The 19009-nt window shown below is 43.4% G+C and overlaps 1 protein-coding gene across 2 annotated transcripts in view; it reads left to right on the forward strand.

The window, feature by feature from the left end:
* The first annotated feature begins 12717 nt into the window (after nt 1–12717).
* Nucleotides 12718–19009, forward strand: part of CDC27 (cell division cycle 27) — a 48082-nt gene continuing 41790 nt past the window's right edge. For both annotated transcript variants that reach the window (XM_084861687.1, XM_084861688.1), the window contains exon 1: nt 12718–12970. In XM_084861687.1, coding sequence (XP_084717813.1) covers nt 12944–12970 — 27 coding nt within the window. In that variant the 5' untranslated portion in view covers nt 12718–12943. The remainder of the gene's footprint in view (nt 12971–19009) is intronic.

The raw sequence follows: 19009 nt of genomic DNA on the forward strand, positions 1-19009 counted from the left end.
ACAATCCCATGTATAGGGGACACACGTGTTGGTGTGTTCCTCAGAAAACTCAGAATACATACACACCAAAGTGTTAATGGGAGACACCCCTGGGGACCTGCAGGGGGAGGACAGGATGGTGACAGCAATTGTCAGTTTTTTATACTTTTTCACTTCCTGTATTCATGGAAATTTTTATAACGAGCGTGTGCTGTTTTTGTAAGAAGTGTTGGAAGCCAGTAACTGTGCAGAAAAACAACAACAACACACACACACACACACAAAAGCTTAGCCACTGCACAGAACTGCTTTGAGCTGAATCCCGAGACTATCGTTCTAAGGATAAAGGGAAACCAGGCCGAGGAAGGCAGGAAAGTCAGTTGGCCTTTGTAGGCCAAGTTTCCTCGCCTGTAAAACCAGATTGCTAGGCCATGTAGCACCTGGTCCCTGTCAGCACCTAAGCTTGCAATCTGCCCGTTCCCAGGCTCCCTAAGCACAGGCTCCAAGTCCCAGATCTTTCGGGGCCCAACGGCACTTCGAGAGCGTCCCCTCCCACTTGGTTTATAGATGAGGAATCTAAGCCCAGGAGCTGCGCTCTGACACCACCCTGCCCCTCCTGGAGCCCATCCCTGCGCTCACTGCTGGTGGGTGATGAACCTTCAAAGGAAATGGGGGTGGGGTGGGGTGGATCAGGACTTGCCTGAGGGGCTACTAGAACAAGGCCAGGGTGCACACCATAGGCTAGCCCTGGTCCTGGGCTGGTGTGGAGGGTCCTTGGCTCTTTTCTCCTCCCCTTTTCTCTCTTTCAGCCTACCCTTTTCTCTTACTTCTGTTCCCTGTCACCTGCTCCCGGGTACCTCTGCCGGCATCCTTCCCGTTTCCAGGTCTGACTCCTCGTGACTACCTTATTCCCCAGGAGGGGTGGGAATTCAGGTTGTTGATGAGGAAGGAAGAAAGAGGAAGCCGGGCCCCTCCCCTCTCTCTCCCCTTTCCCGGACCAGGAGTCCTGCAGGGTTTGCAGAGATCCACAAGCTGGAGTTTCTGCAGAAAGCTGCAGGCCAGACGCTGGACAGCCCAGGCCCTAGCCCTGACCTTGCCAGCCACTGCCCCTCTCTGGGCCTCCACTCGCTTCTCTCTCTCTCTCTCTCTCTCTCTCTCTCTCTCTCTCTCTCTCTCTCTTTTATTTCTTTATTGGTTAAGGTATCACATATTTGTCCTCAACCCCCCATTCTAATCCCCCCTTATGCCCTCACCCCCCTTTTGTCCTTGACCACTGGTTAGGCTCATATGTGTGCACATAAGTCCTTTGGTTGATCTCTCCCTTTTATCCCCACCCTCCCTTTGAGGTCCATCAGTCTCTTCACTGAGAGGTGAGGAGGAGCTGTTAGGTGGTGCTCAGCAGACACCTCAGCTCCCTGACTCGCTGCTGCCACAGCCTAAAGGGACGCAGAGAGGCCGGGCTTTGGCGCTCCCCCACCCGCTGCCACTTCAAGCAGCACCACTCCTGTGCGCTTTATATGCCCGGATAATTTTCTAAGAAATGGTTCCGTGGTTTAAAAGTTTTAAAATCACTGCCGAATGAGATGCTCTAATCTGTTCCCTTCCAGTCAACAAACAGGTCTTCTAATCATTCTAGAAAGAAGTGTGATCTTCAAAAGACATAGAGCTGGGAGGCGGTCCTTTCCTTTCTCTTTCTTTCTCTCTTTCTTTCTTTCTTTTTTCCTTTCTGTTCTAAGGAGAAGCAAAAATATCCAGTCTGCTTGGGAACGGAGAGATGAGGTTTGAAAGCCGGGGCTCCAGGGCCCTCAGGAACACGGAAAGGGTGTGGACTGTAGAGGCAGAGAAGCGTGGGTCTGAGTCCTGGCTTTGCCGTCATTTCCTTGGGCCTGGTCCTCTCAGCACCTTCCCTGGTAGACATTTCCTTTTCCAGCGGCTGTGAGATCTGTGGAGAAAGCCACCTCTGGCACCCAGGCAGCATGCATTGCTGGTCATTTCTTTTTGCTTTCCCAGGCAGATGGAGTTCGAGACGTCCTCAGGGCTCTCCGATTTCCCAGAGGGGGAAAAACAACCCAGGAGGAGTCCACAGGAGAGAGACAAGGAAGGCGGCTGATGAGAGTATAAACTATGGATTTAGGAATGAGGAAGAAGTGGGAAGGAATGGGGTCCGGGGGAGGGCAGCAGCTGGGTAGCCATGGTGTGAAATAGCTGTGGCTCAGAAAGCATGTGGCAGCTCCCCGGGGCCAGGCAGATAAGGAGCCTGAAACCTTAGGCCACTGGCATCCCCGTGGGGGAGGAGAGGCTCGTCAAATCCGCTTCTAATTCTCTTTAAGCAAGCTCAGCTGAAAAGGTGTCTGACACGTCAGGAGGGACCAGAAAGAGCCATGCATCAAGAATCAAGACACCCGACACGAGCCTCGTTGTGGCTAAAACTCAAGATGCCCACAGCTCCTAAGAGCCTAGTCACTGGAGTCAGAGGTTTCACTTTCTCATCATCTTCATTCTGCTTCGCAGTCCCTGACTTCCACCTTCAAATCTTATCCATCTGAATGCTTCCCGGGGCCTCTGGCAGGGTCTTACTCTCCAGTACACGTTGACCAGCCCAGAGCAAAGGAAGAGAGAAGGAAAGGGGCAGAGGTGTGAAGAGGCCTGTCTGGTGGCATGTCCTGGCAGCCTAGCAGCTGCCTAGGGAGGCACCTAGTGGTTGCCGAGCCAGAGCCACCACTCCAGCCCACTCAAATGCTTCCTCTGGAAGGACTTCAACCTCAGTGCATGGAATACCCAGGCAGAATTTCACACCACCCGGTTTGCATCACATGTCAACTTCGGAGACAAACCCCCTACCGGAGAGAAATGACATCAGAGCTCATTAGGGCTGGGCTTATGCATACTCACTCGCCCTCCTCCCTTCACCTCTAACCACGCAGAGCCTGTGTCCTGCCCTGAGAGACATACATTAGAGTCTCCAGCTTGGGCTCCAGTGCTGCTGACAGCAGGGCTGGCCGATAATGCCTCGTCTTTGTCACCCTCCTTCCTCTCTTTTAGCCAATATCTCATAAGCTAGACACCATGGGGCAGTCCTGGCCAACACTATACTAATCTGTCCACAGAGGACGCTGGGTAAATCAGCCTCTGCTGCAAGGGAGAGGTTAAGAGGGCCCACGCAGGAGCCAGACTGCCAGGGTAAGAGTCCTGAACAGGTTAGTTCACTAAGGAAGCTAATTAACTTCTTCACGTCTCAGTTTTCCCATCTATCAAATGGGACTGCTAATATAGCCTTGTAGGGCTATTGTGAGGATTAAATGGGTTCACGTGGATAACATGCTTACAGCAGTGTCTAGCACAGAGCAAGTACTCAAAATCCTTTCTGATTGAACTAATTCAACCGCTGCTCCCTCTCTTAAGATCAACCATGGAAGAATTATAATGAGAAGATACTAATGTTTCGAACTGTTGTGTGTGGTAGAGAGGTGGCTTTGGTTTGGGGTGGGAGGGGGCCAGGGATGGCTGTGAGATGATAAAAGAAAAGGAGCTCTGATGTTCTGATCTCTCTTCTCATCCACCACTGTCTTAGATCAAACAGTGATGCCCCTTCACCTGTGTGACTCACACCTGGTGCTGGTGAGGCTAGCATCAGGGCACGGAAGATGCGCTGTGCTGGTGGAGAACTGATAAAAAACAGATAAGGGGCAAACAGACTTTACCAGTTCTGTTCCCTCCTCATCCCTTCAACTCTCAGGGCAGGTGAATTGCAATCTTAGAAGCACCTCCCCTAAGGTTAAAATTGAAGCTCCAATGAAAGAAAATGTTTTTTTTTTTCGTTTTTTTGTTTTGTGACTTAGCAAGACAGGTACAAGAATTTATGCTAACATAGAAACCTCTCGTGATGCATATTTATGTTAGAAAATGTGATTTTAATTAAAATCAACAGCACTACGTAAACTGGCTGTAAAAATCACAAGAAAGGTTTAAATGTTTTGTTAATAAATTTAATAATAAATTTTAATAAATTTAGAATTGTTTTTCCATTTAAGCAATAGCTCCTGAATTTTATGTTAGTGATACTGAGTTGACACAAGAATGAGTGAATTTACTTCACTTGGATGTGGTTTTGAAATTTGTATGATTTTGCTTCAAAGTCAAGTCAATTCTCAAATAGATAAAACAATTTTGTCAAATTGGATGAGAATACTAAAGGAAATATTTTTAAAATATATATATTTTTTATTGATTTTTTTACAGAGAGGAAGGGAGAGAGAGAGCTAGAAACATCGATGAGAGAGAAACATTGACCAGCTGCCTCTTGCACACCCCCTACCGGGGGTGTGCCCGCAACCAAGGTACATGGCCTTGACCAGAATCGAACCTGGGACCTTTCAGTCCACAGACCGACGCTCTACCGCTGAGCCAAACCGGTTTCGACTAAAGGAAATACTTTTTATACTTGATTCAATTATTGGAAATTTTTAAAGTATACTTGGAACAATTTAGGTACATAAATCAACCTTTTCAACTGTAAATCTTATAAACTTTAAATGCAGATCAAATATTTCTGGTAAAATTTAGCATTCAAATTGATATGTACTATAAGAATAAAGCACACAGATTTTGAAGACCAAATAAAGAATGCAATACGTCTCATTAGTAAATGTTATACTGATTACATGTTGAAATTATAACATTTTGGATGTTCTGGGTTAAATAAATATGTTATTTTAATAATTTAAATGCATGCATACTAGAAGCATACTAGAACCATTATTCAAAAACATATACAGCTCAAGCCATTTGACTGAATGGATAGAGCATCGGCCTACAGACCAAAGGATCCTGAGTTCAATTCTGGTCAAGGGCACGTTGCAGGCTCTGGTCAGGGTGTGCAGGAGGCAACCAATGGATGTGTTTCTCTCACAGTGATGTTTCTCTCTGTCTTTCCCTCTCTCTTCCACTCTTCCTAAAAATCAATGGAAAAAAATATCCTTGGGTGAGTATTAACACACACACACACACACACACACACACACACAAACAAAAATATACATTAAAAATAATTGATGATTGCCCAACATGAATGTAGTTTGAATGCGATGAGGCAATAAGAGAAAAAGGATGAATAAATAATTAAACAAGAGAGACCTTGCACGGACCACTGATGAAAGAAAGCTATAAATCAAGGAGAATGATTAACCTGATCCTTTGTATCTAAGATTCTTTTACTACCAAGGAAGGAGGGGAAAGCAATGAATAACCTGAAGTCTCATCGACCTATAAGGCCCACAGCAACAGAGGTAAAGACAGAAAAGGAGTAGAAAAGAGTCTAAAAGTCAAAATTTCAAAGACCATGGTAGCACGGACTCTCACTGCGCTTTAATCACCCCCTAAACTTTGTTTCCACAGCTGCTCTGGCATCCGTGGAGGATGCTACATGTTTGTTCAAATATGGTTGGAGCTAATTTCTATGCTGAGATCCGGACAGTGCCACCTAGTGACATATCCGTGAACTGAATTGTGGGAGGAGAACGCCCGGAAGGGTACAACAGCGTGTGGTTTAGAGTCCACCTGGGGTACTAAAGCAGAGGGCAAGACAGCTGGTGTTTGGCAAAGGGATTTAGAGTTGAAAAGCAGCAGAGAGCAAGTTGGAATGCTCCCCAGTCATCCAAACTGTGTTCTCCCAGACATCCTGACAGCTGCAAGGGACTTTAGAGGCCCACAGAGAAGGAGGGGCTTGCCCAAGGTCATACTGTGAATCATGGCAGAACTGAGACTAGAACCCAAGTCACTACTCTAAGCAACAGTGGGAGCTGGTAGAGCTGATGGGGGTTCCCTCAGAGAGAGGCAGTGCCCCTACCAGGCATGGAAGCAAGAAGGCATCGATGAAAGAGATGGCCTGACACCCTCAGCATAGATGGCTCTCAATAAGGGAAAAGAAACTGAACCCCTTTGCAGGAACTCTTTCTCAGCATTTGGGGATATGCTTTTACTGCTAAAAATGATTCTCTTCTCTTCGTTTCCCTCTCCACGAGCTTCTTCTTTTACTTCTTGAATTCTGAGATCCTTTCTAATGCTTCACCAGTGACTTCTCTGTGGCTAGATATTGTGGTCTTCTTTCCAGGCCTTCTCTGCTGTATTTATACCACCAAAGTTTTACCACTGACCTGTTCTCTTTTATTCAGACTATCATCATTCATTCACTCAACTAACACTTAGTGAAGAAGAGGCCAAGGAGCTCACTGTCTGGTGTGGAGGATGCAAATATACAAATAGTTTTGATAATCTGGTAAGTAATCTCACAAAAATATTACATAACCAAAAAAGAATGCATTTAGTTCTACCTGAAAAATCTACAATATATCTGCAGTCCCAACTTCTTTCCTAAATTATTCAAATGATCCTCTGTATCTAAGATTTTCAATTGACATTTGGACATTCTCACCTAAGGCACTTCAAACTCAGTGTATTTTAAACCCAGTTCATCAACTATCTCCCAATCATATATCTGTGACACACAAAGCAAACAAACAATTACAAAATATAATTCGAGTCAATTATGGTGTATACTCAAGACTGGAATATAATCATGTCTGTGATCCATTGCTGTGAACTTATTTAGAGAAAAATGAAAGTCTACCTAGAAAATGGAGAAACAAAGACTCTATTCTTTTGTGGTCATCCTCTCCAGGTAATAAAGATATTTTTTATTTAGTCAGGCAGATATGTACCTTCTGAGGAAAAAGAGATAATAGCCAGTAGTTTCATTCAATTCATTCTTTTTGTTTTAAATTTTATATATATATTTTAAAATATATTTTATTGATTTTTTACAGAGAGGAAGAGAGAGGGATACAGAGTTAGAAACATCGATGAGAGAGAATCATCGATCAGCTGCCTCCTGCACACCCCCTACGGGGGATGTGCCCGCAACCCATGTACACGCCCTTGACCGAAATCGAACCCGGGACCTTTCAGTCCCCAAGCCGACACTCTATCCATTGAGCCACACCGGTCTCGGCTTAAATTTTATATTCACTGAGAGAACTTCTGGTTAGAATTCAAATGCCCTAAGGAGAAAGAATCAGATAAGAATATTTCTCACTGTAAATGAGTAACTATTTTCATTGTCCATCTTTTTTCACATTCAACCATCTACTATCCTAGAAAAATAGAAAGTTATAGCTGCCTAGACTCCCTAGCAGTCTCTTTGCTGCATTCCGGGTCCCTATTCTCACCTCCAATTCACATAATCCTCAGCTGCCAGCATAATCTTTCTCAAATTCCATTCACATGAGCAGCTCCATCACCACCAGCAGCTCTGAAGGTCTATTTTATCAAATCTAAAGTCATCAGCCTGGAGCCCAAAGGTTATCAACTATCCCCAACACCACCAGTTCTACCAAGCTTATACAGCCTTCACCCCAGGCAAGCTAATTGGCTTATAGTTTATCTTTTTCCCTGAGCTTTTTTTTTTTTTTTTTTTTTTTTTTTAATTCAGAGAAGATGAGAGAGAGAGAAACATCAATGATGAGAAAGAATCATTGATTGGCTGCCTCCTGCACACCCTACACTGTGGATCAAGCCTGCAACTTGGGCATGTGGCCTGACTGGGAACCATGACCACCTGGTTCATTGTTGATGCTCAACTACTGAGCCACACTGGCCAAGGCTACCTTGACTTTAATTCCCTTAAGGACTCATGTTTAAGGCCAGAATGTTTCTAGAGGCAGAAAGGGGTATTCATAAAAGCATAAGAGATAAAATTAAGTGGTAAAGTTATTTAATAATCAGATACATTTATAATATTGTAATATTGCTTATATTTGTGCAGGGCACCCTGCTAGGTGATGAGAACATCATGGTGAGCCAAAGTCCCTGCCTCTGTGGAACTTATATTAAACAAATGTAATTAAAACTACCATATATACCATGAAGGAAAAGAACAAAAATGTGGTGAGAGAGAATTATAAGGTCGAGCTAATAATTTAGATTAGGTACAATAGGGGACATCCTGAGGATGTGATATTAAAGCTAAGGCCTGAAGGGTGAGTAAGAAGAGCCCAGCCAGCGTGGCTCAGCAGTTGAGCACTGGCCTATGAACCAGGAGGTCATGATTCCATTCCCATCAGGGCATATGCCCAGGTTGTGGGCTCCATCTCCAGTGTGGGGCATGCAAGAGGCAGCCGATCGATGATTTTCTCTCATCGTTGATGTTTCTATCTCTCTCTCCCTCTCCCTTTCTCTATGAAATCAATAAAAATATATTTAGAATATATATATATTATATATAATAGATATATATTCTAATATATAAAGAGCCAGGCTCGGGTGGGTGGAGACTGGTGAGTGGGCTGAACTACTGACCTCTCCGTTCCTCCTGAGTCACGGGCACTGCAGTGACCCAGCACTGACTGCTGCTGCCAAGGTGGGTGCGATGTGATTGGTCAGGAGGCCCCACCATCGCCCCACAATTGCCCCAAAGAGGGAGACCCAGGCTACGATTCATTAACAGTAGCAAAATTACAGTTATGGAGAATAATTTTATGGTTGGGGGTCACCACAACATGAGGAACTGTATTAAAGGGTCACTGCATTAGAAAGGTTGAGAACCACTGCTCTAGGGCTGTATTTCAGGGATACCTGGATCTTGGCAAAGATACCGTGTCTAGCTTCCTGAGTAGTTTCCTAAATGCTGGCCTCCATCTGATTGTACATGAAACAGGCCAACAGGCAGGCTAAAAAGAAAAGATACTTCACCATGTTTGGAATGATGCTTATTGTAACCGAACTCCACATCTAGCTAAACGTATGTGGATAATGGATGGCAGCAGGATGCCCAAGTGCTTGCTGGATGGTGAGTTTAAGTAGGTCAGTCAGGAACAGAGAGAAGAAGTAAAAATTCTCTAAAAAATTGCATCCAAGCACAACTTCCAACAATGTGGTCTTGTGGATGAGTAGAAAACCACAACAGATGTATTAGCCCAGTGAACAACAGTCAGAAACGAGATGCCATTTTGTAGAGGTAGGTGGAGGGGAAAAGCTTTAGGCAAATTCTAAGCTTAAAAGAGCTAGAGTGCCAAGCATCATAGACTCTTCAAATGCTGACTCTAGATACACATTTTCACACAAAAAAATATCTTTATGTATATTTTGTGTTGTAAGTTTCTACACTTAAGTTTACAAGAATCCATTGCACAAGTACAAGACTTGGCTTGGCAGCATATTGTGTGGAAAAGAGCTGTGTTTGTAACTTGAACACAAGCTTAGCATGAGCAAAGTCTCATGTAACTGCTAAAAAATGTAAATACAACTTTAGTCTACTCTAATAGAAGTGTCCAGATAATAAAAGCAATAGTCCTGCTGCATGCTGAATTAATTATAATAAATCTGGAGTGTTGCGTTCAGTTAAATGCATCAAATTTTAAGAGTGATATGTCTTGCTGGGACCGGTTTGGCTCAGTGGATAGAGCATTGGCCTGCAGACTCAAGGGTCCTGGGTTCGATTCTGGTCAAGGGCATGTACCTTGGTTGTGGGCACATTCCCAGTAGGGAGTGTGCAGGAGGCAGCTGATGGATGTTTCTCTTCTATCGATGTTTCTGACTCTCTATCCCTCTCCTTTCCTCTCTGTAAAAAGATCAATAAAATATATATATATATATTTTTAAAAGAGTGATATGTCTTATGCATTCCTTCTTTTCCTTTTCCAAAAATCTTACCAGATTCTCTCACTCATACCTGGTAGGCTGTTCCCAAAGATGACTCAACAATCAAGCTCTCCCTTGGACAATACTTTTTGCAGTGTCCCTTTGCCACTCCTCCCATCAAGAGGTGCAGCCAAAACCGGTTTGGCTCAGCGTCGGCCTGCGGACTGAAAGATCTCAGGTTCGATTCCAGTCAAGGGCATGTACCTTGGTTGCAGGCACAGCCCCAGTAGGGGGTGTGCAGGAGGCAACTGATCGAAGTTTCTCTCTCATCGATGTTTCTAACTCTCTATCCCTTACCTTCCTCTCTGTAAAAAATCAATAAAATATATTTTTTTAAAAATAGGTGCAGTCTATGCCGAAACCGATTTGGCTCAGTGGGTAGAGTGTCGGCCTGCGGACTGAAAGATCCCAGGTTTGATTCTGGTCAAGGGCATGTACCTTGGTTGCAGGCACATTCCCAGTGGGGGGTGTGCAGGAGGTAGCTGGTCGATATTTCTCTCCCATCGATATTTCTATCTCGCTATCCCTCTCTCTTCCTTTCTGTAAAAAATCAATAAAATATATATTTTTTAAAAAGAGGTGCGGTCTATTGAATGCAGGCTGGCCCTGCATCTTACTTTGACCAACAAGAAGTGATGGAGTTTGACTTACAGGCCCAGGCCTTCATGGGCCCCACAGCTTCTGTTTTCACCTGATTGGTCGCCAGCCACCAAGTCAGGAAGCTAGAACTAAACTAATGACTGAGGAAAGGCCAAGAATGAGATGTGGAGGAGAACGTAGGGGCTCAGCCAACAGCGAGCACCAACCTCTCAAACAGGTGAGTGAAGCTCAGTCAGGCCCATGATGGTAATATTCTATATCTGCAATATTTAACATGGGGACCACTAACCACATATTTTTATTGAGTTCTTGGAATGTAACTGGGGCATCGGAAGAACTTCATTTTTAATTTTACTTGATTTTTACTACATTTTAAATAGCTAGTGACTACTGTACTGTACAGTATAGAAGATCATTCCCATTCTAATTCACCCAGCATAACCCTGCTAACAAAACAACAGGGCAACAGAAAATCACCTTAGCACCTACCCTTTATGGGGCTACAACTACATAAACTATGGGTGATGATGGATCCAGCTCTGTCAAGTGGTGTTTTGTGTGTTTTTTTGTTTTGTTTTGTTTTTAAATATATTTTATTGATTTTTAACAGGAAGAGAGAGAGAGATAGAGAGTTAGAAACGTCGATGAGAGAGAAACATCGACCAGCTGCCTCTTGCACACCCCCTAATGGGGATGTGCCTGCAACCAATGTACATGCCCTTGACCGGAATTGAACCTGGGACCTTTCAGTCCGCAGACCGACGCTCTACCACTGAGCCAAACCGGCTTTGGCTGGTTTTTTTTTGTTTTGTTTTTAAAAAAAGACTTCTCTCCAACATTACCCAAAGGAAAGGAGTGACCATTCTAACTTGATTTCATTTGCATAAAAGCTGAGAGCCAGAAAGGAAAATTTCCAACCAGTGGAATATACTGTGAGTACCACATCTAGTCTAGAGATACTCTGACTAGAAAATGAACCAACAAAAATTGTTTTCTTCATCTACTGAAAAACAAAGTTTAATACTTCTCTGGTTCACACATTGTCGGGGGAAGGGAGCAGGAAGTAAATTTGAGAGAGTCCACATGTGAGTTAGATACAGCTACATAAGTATGCATTTAATTCTCATAATCATTTTTTTCAGACCAAGGAAATGAAAGTTCAGAGACACTATAACTTGCCTAAGGACCCAAAACCAGTTAGTGCCAGAGATTAAATTCAAAATGAAGCCTTTGGATTCCCAATTCCACACTCTATCCCAGACACCAGAATGATTCCCCAATTAAGACAAAAAAAAAAAAAAAAAAAAAAAAAAAAGCCTGTGCTAGCTTCCGCAGCACATACACTAACATTGGAACGATACAGAGAAGATTTAGCATGGCCCCTGCACAGGATGATACCCAAATTTGTGAAGCGTTCCATATTTTTTGAGAAAAGAAAAAAAAAATTTTTCTGCCCTAACTGGTTTGACTCAGTGGATAGAGTGTCGGCAGGGTCCCAGGTTTGATTCCTGTCAAGGTCAAGGGCATGTACCTTGGTTGCCAGCACATCCCCAGGAGGGGGTGTGCAGGACGCAGCTGATTGATCGTTCTCATCTATGTTTCTCTCTATCCTTCTCCCTTCCTCTCTGTAAAAAAAACAAACAAACAAACAAACAAAAAAAACCCCACACAATAAAATATATTTTTTAAAAATGTCTGCCTGCCTTCTGAGATTTTCCAAGATCTGGTCACTTAAGTAAATATTTCCAGTTAATGCCTTAATTCTCACCAGACTGAAATCATTTTTATTCCCCTTCATGCACATTCTCTTTTCTTCTAATTCTAACCATCTTTCAAAGCACAGTATATCTCCCTTTTTCCTTCCATGAAACATTTCTCACTTTAATCCCAATTAATTGTCCTCTTCTCTGAATTTTTACGTCACTTATAATGGGTACCACATAATGTAGCCCTTTGTCACAGTGCGCTTTCCTAAAAGAGACTGTAATCTCTTTGAGAACGGGGGCCGTACTAAAATTTTGGAGGGTGGCAATCCTTGCAAATTTCCCATTTCCGTCTGAGCCGTGAACAGGTACTTCTGGAATGAATGAATGTCCTCAGTTCAACAAGTAAATACTTCTTGATTAATTCAAGTCGGCCCCAACCTCTCGAGTTTTATACTCTTGCTTAATCTTAGATTCTATCAAGACCCAATGAATACAGAAAGGCTGAGGGGGCCAATCGAGAAGGCAGCAAGGCCACGTAAACGGCCCCGCCGGCTCAGGCACCCCTCGCCCGGCCCGGCGATTGCCGTTTGGGCGTGGCCCCGCCTTGGGTGGCCGCGGGGGCGTGGCGTGCGTGAGGAAAGGGCGTGGCCGAGAAGAGGAACCTATGCGCTGGGTCAGACTCGGCGGTTTCCGGTGACCCTCGACAATTTCCGGCAACGGTCTCCTCCCCCGCCGATTCCCCGCGGGTATTTCCGGCCTCTTTCGGGCTTTTCCGCCCGGCTCCCGCGCGGGTCTCTCCACTTCGGGTGTTTCCGTGTCCCGCTCGGAGGCGCTCGGCAAGCGCTCGGCCGCCCCCATCCCCCGGTAACGGTCGCTGGTGAGTTTAAATGAGCCGGGGCTGGCCGGGCCGGAGCCACTGCGGGGGGGGCCTGAGGCACTGCAGAAAGTGGGCCTGAGCCTCCAGGATGACGGTGCTGCAGGAACCCGTCCAGGTAAGGATAACTCTTTTTTCTCTCAGGCTTGGCTCGCGGCCCCGGTCGGGAAGCCGCGTACGGCCACTCCGCGGCCTGGTGCGGCCTAGGCCGGGGTCCTCTCCCGCCTCCCCCGATGCCGGGTCCCTGCCTGTCTTCTCGTCAGTGCGGAGGCCTTGCCCGCACCCTAAGCCGTGTGACTCCGTCTTGGCCCCGTGTTACCTCTCTCCCGAGCGTGAGCGGCGTTTGGCGAGAATCCATGCCTCCCTTCCCCTCCGAGCCGACGTCCGGCTGCGAGCCCCTCCTGTCAGTGGAGGGGCCTGGCCCCGGCTCGGGTGAGAGATGGGGGCGTCGGGGCGAAAGCTCGCTCCAGGTGCTCTGTTACCTGGGGGGTGATGATTGGGAAGCACGTTTGATCTAGAGCTTGTAAGATCTTCATGATGGTGGGGCAAGTTTGCGGGGGGTGAGGTGAAGGTTGGTTTTATTTTTGTTTTATGTGAGAAGGGAGAGGGAGAGGGTAGGATCGGCATTTTTTAATGTCTTATTTTGGTAGCGGACGTACCAGCCCCACAGTGCTTTTCTCACAGTGAGTTTCCCACTGAACACATGATCTCAGAAGAGAACTCCTCCCGAGGCCCAGGGCTGAGGTTCAAACACCTCGGCTCGGGGAGAGGGTGGAAACCGCAGGTCTGAGTTGTTTTTCCGTGGCCTCCGGTGGAGGTGCCAGGAGTGTGTTGGTGTTGATATGGCATTCCGGAAATGGAAGGCAAATAAATGGCATTTCCATCATTTCACACTCCTCGCCATACCAAGGTAGGCTTGGACGCACGGTTCTCTGAGGGGATGGGAGAAATCCCGTGGGGTTTTAAGGGTGCTATGCAGGCAGTGCCAGGTCATTTCCCGCCCCGCACCCACCTGCCATCTGAAGAAACCGAGTCACTTGTCCCAGGATGATGGACCGGTCTGGGAGACTTTCAACCGACCATTTGATCTTGACTTGGTTAGAAGAGTTGATCTCTTATCAACTGCTGTCTTGGAGTCATGGACTTTGTTTATTTTGAAGTTAAAAAGCAAGCCGATTTTAGACAATAATTCATATTGCCCTGAATAGGCTTTTGATAACTAAAGAGTCAATATTTTAATACATCACGACTTTCATATTTCCTTGATTTTTCTTCAAAGGATAAAATATCCATTTCTCCTCGTTGGCTTCTCCAGCATATGACATATAGGAGCTATATTGTTTGAGTTAATATAATGTGGGGTTTTATTTTAGGAAGTTTCTCTGTTTATAAGTTGTGTCAGGGTTTCCAAAGTTTTTTTCTTTTGTTGTTGTTGTTGTTGTTAATCTTCACTGGAGGATATTTTTTTCCACTGATGTTTAGAGAGAGTGGAAGAGAGGGGGAGAGACAGAGAGAGAGAGAAACATCCATGTGAGAGAGAAATCAATGGGTTGTCTCCTGCAAGTGCCCTGGCTGGGATCGAGCCTGCAACGGAGGTAGGTGCCTTGGACCAGAATTGAACCCATGCCCCTTCAGTCCCTGGGCTGAGGCTCTAACCACTGAGCAACTGGCTAGGGCTCTTTTTCTTTTTCTAATCCTTACCTGAGTATATGTCTTTATTGATTTTTATTTATTTATTTTTTTAGAGAGGAAGGGAGAGAGAGAAACATCTATGTAAAATAAAAGAGAAACATTGGATGTGAAAGAGAAACATCAATTGGTTGCCTCCCATACATGCCCCCACTGGTGATGGAACTCGAAACCTACGTATGTGCCCTGAGCGGGAATGGAACCCAAAATCTCTGGTGTATAGGATCAATGATCCAGTCAACTGAGTCACCTGGCCAGGGCCTAAAGCTATTTCTTTTTTTCTTTTTCTTTTTTCTTTCTTTTTTTTTTAATATATATTTTATTGATTTTTTTACAGAGAGGAAGGGAGAGGGATAGAGAGCTAGAAACATCGATGAGAGAGAATCATCGACCAGCTGCCTCTTGCACACCCCCTTCTGGGGATGTGCCCACAACCAAGGAATCAAACCTGGGACCTTTCAGCCCGCAGGCTGACACTCTATCCACTGAGCCAAACCGGTTTCGGCTAAAGCTATTTCTTAGCATCCAAATTCCTCTTACTAGTAAAAAGTCCCATTTAAGATTTTGTTTTTGAGGCCTCACATGAAATTAGAAGTTGCTGTCTGTACCTTAAATGGATAAATAGAGCACTCAAGTTGCTTAATTTGTTTCATATTCTTGTAATTTTGTCTTAAGAATTGATGCAGTATGCCGCCTCTGGCCCCCAAAGCCTTCTAAAATGTTAAACTAGTTGTATTGCTAGCTTATAACCACTTTAATAATTTCAACTTGTATAAAAGCATGGTGAATAAAAGAAATATGTAGCTTTTTAGTAGATAGTACCTCTTGGTTTTCCTCATTTTCCTTAGAGTATTTGTGGTAGTAATACTCTTAGAGGTTTGTTGTTGTTGTTAATCCTCACATGAGGATATTTTTCCATTGATTTTTTTTTTAAACATATTTTATTGATTTTTTTACAGAGAGGAAGGGAGATGGATAGAGAGTTAGAAACATTGATGAGAGAGAAACATCGATCAACTGCCTCCTGCACACCCCCTACTGGGGATGTGCCTACAACCAAGGTATATGTCCTCGACCAGAATCGAACCTGGGACCTTCAGTCCGCAAGCTGACGCTCTATCCACTGAGCCAAACTGGTTTCGGCTGATTTTTTTTTTTTTTTTTTTTAAGAGAGTAGAATGGAGGAGAGAGAGAGAAGCATCGATGGGTTACCTCCTGCTCTCCACCCTCCAGTGCACAGGACAACCAATTGAACCACACTGGCCAGGACTTTTTTCTTTAAAGTTTTAATGTGGAATAGCCAGTTTGATAAACATGTGAACCCAAATATATTGTAGCTCCTCCTTCAAATTATTTCTGATAGAAAAGTATTACTTGCCCTTGGGGTTCCAAAAACCAACTTTTCCCTCTCTCTACCTTTCAAGTTCTTCTAGGTGGGCTAATAATCAAATTAGCATGAGACAGATTAATAAGAAAATGTCCAAAATTTATTTTGGGTATACATGGGGTGGTACTGCAAGAATGGGACCCAAAGATGAATTGAACAATTGAGGAGTGTATACCATTTTGGTCAAAGGGGGCAGGGGTCTGGGATTTCAAAGAAAAAGTAGGCAATTCACAGGTAAACAAGAAAGAGCAAACATGTGGGGAATAAACTTTTGCTGGGACACACAGAAACAATGGGACACAGAAGGAAGTTCAACAAACAGGCTTTGCTAGGTTTCTCAGTTTCTGCCACATTTAGTTTATATTGTGATGATAAAGTAAAGCTCCCTTCCTTTTTCTATCTGAATTCCTTTAAGTGGGTAAGGGAAGGGAGTCAAAGGTTCTGAGTCTTTTGTTTCTTAATAACCAGCTTAAAATCAATATCACAAAAAGGTATATTTGGTGGTAGCAAAATTTTGGTCCCCAAGTCTTTACAAAAATCTCTCTGATTATGAGACAGAAATTTTGTCTTTTTAAAAAATATGTATTTATTGGTATTTTGTTTGTTTGTTTTGTTAATCCTCACCCAAGTATATTTTTCTATTGATTTTTTAGAGAAAGTGAGAGAGAGAAAGACAGAAACATCAAGTGAGAGAAACACATCACTTGGTTGCCTCCTGCCTGAGCCCAGGTCCTGGGCAGGGGAGGAGCCTGCAACTAAGGTACGTGCCCTTGACCAGAATCAAACCCAGGACCCTTTGGTCTGCAAGCTAACACTATCCATTGATCCAAACTGGCTAGGGTTGTCATTTTTTAATATAACTGTTTGGGAAAGACACAAGCCTAAGTGACTTCAGTTGGTGCTAATTTGGATGTTTATAAAATTTACCTGATGAAATTGATTTTAAAAAACAGACATTTTAATAGATTTATCAGTTCACAGAAAAGTTGGATGAAGTTGTAAAAAAGCCTTGTAAAAATCACCTTACTGCCGAAACCAGTTTGGCTCAGTGGATAGAGCGTCGGTCTGCGGACTGAAAGGTCCCAGGTTCGATTCCGGTCAAGGGCATGTACATTGGTTGCGAGCACATCCCCAGTAGGGGGTGTGCAAGAGGCAGTTGGTCGATGTTTTTCTCTCATCCATGTTTCTAGCTCTATCTCTCTCCCTTCCTCTCTATAAAAAATCAATAAAATATATATATTTTTAAAAATCGCCTTACTAATAATAAGCAAGTTTAGTAAATGGGTACTATATACCTAATATCGTTTTAGAGGTCATTATATAGTGAAGGAGTGCTTTTGGCTTGGGATAAGATGTACAGGGACAGCAACTAACATGGACTCAGAGTACTATATTTCAAATAACATTGAAGGTGGTGTATTCAGGAAAATGGTGTTAGATGACACCATCCCCCCCCAAAAGGCTTGATTGATGTCAATAATATATGTGAACAAATTTGGTAAAATTATTCTATTCAGTGAGAATAGAAAAGAATGAAATTTCTAAAGATATTTTATGATTTTAAAAGTATATATTTGTATCTAAATTGATAAATCAATAGGCATCGGACTATTTGATCATTCAAAAATTTATATTTAGGTTAGACGAAACACATTTGTTATGGATTTCTCTTTTGGGAAGTAGATTATCTTATATTTAGGCATGTTGATGTAAGAAACATCTAAACCTGTAGAGAATTTTATGAGTTTATTTGAGCCAAACTGACGATAATTGCCTGAAAGCAAAATCTCAACAAATTGAGAAAATGTTTCTGAGAATGGCAGTTTTACAACTTATTTTATACTCTTAATATGTCAAAGGAGGAGCTGTAACATGGGTTGCATGGAATTCATTGGTGTTAGATGAAGAGGACAGGAGAAAGCAAAGCAGGGAAATCTTTGAAGTTGGATAAAGTGGAAAACAGGCCCATACTTCTTTTACATTGGCGGGTATAGGGTAAACAGTGAATGTTTATAGCACATAGAGATGGTATTTGGAGAACAAGATAAAAATAAGAGGGTTCAGTTGTTTCATGTTCTGGTGAGAGTTATAACCTGAGAAAAAGGTGGATTACTCTGTCATTCCTACGGTATGTTATGTTAGCTGCAAAAAAAAACAATAGATAGGCTTAATTAAGATAAAGATTGAGTTTTGTCAAAGAAGCTATAAGCCTACGATGTGACTACCCACCATGACTCAACTTTTAGTTAGGAGTTATGTTCGGACCATCCTATGCAATTTCTTTTTTTTAAATATGAAATGCTTCATGAATTTGCGTGTCATCCTTGCCCAAGGGCCATGCTAATCTTCTCTGTAAGTGTTCCAATTTTAGTATATGTGCTGTGGAAACGAGCACCTATGCAGTTATTTTTAAAAATACATATATTTCATTGATTGTTTTAGAGAGAGGAAGGAAGAGAGGTAGAGAGTTAGAAACATCGATGAGAGAGCCACAACCAAGGTACATGGCCTTGACCAGAATCGAACCTGGGACCTTTCAGTCCACAGGCTGACTCTATCCACTGAGCCAAACCGGTTTGGCATATGCGGTTACTTTTAATTCTGAGTTTGTAAGGCCCTCCATGCAGGCCTCCCCTGAGCTCCTCAAGTTTAGTATGTGGCCTCTTTTTTAGTCCACCGATATAATATACCCTGTTTCCCGAAAATAAGACAGTGTCTTATATTAATTTTTTTTATTATATTAATTTTTTCTCCCAAAGTTGCGCTAGGTCTTATTTTCAGGGGATGTCTTATCTTTCCATGCGCTAGGTCTTATTTTCGGAGGATGTTTTATTTTCGGGGAAACACGGTAGTATCCTGAAGACAGCAAGCACCACATAGTACGTAGACTGAGAGATTAAACTTTGGGCAATGGGGAGGAGGAAGTCATTGTAAATACATAATAATTTAATTCCTTTATGGACTAGTGTCCTGATACATTCCTTATGTTTATAATCTGTTAAGAGAGAATGAATTAGACAAATAGTCACAAAGTAATAATTACAAATTGTCATAAGAAGGACATTAAAAATATGATGTTAG

This window comes from Pipistrellus hanaki, assembly GCF_964339955.1.
Source record: "Pipistrellus hanaki genome assembly, chromosome: 16".
Taxonomy (NCBI): Eukaryota; Metazoa; Chordata; class Mammalia; order Chiroptera; family Vespertilionidae; genus Pipistrellus; species Pipistrellus hanaki.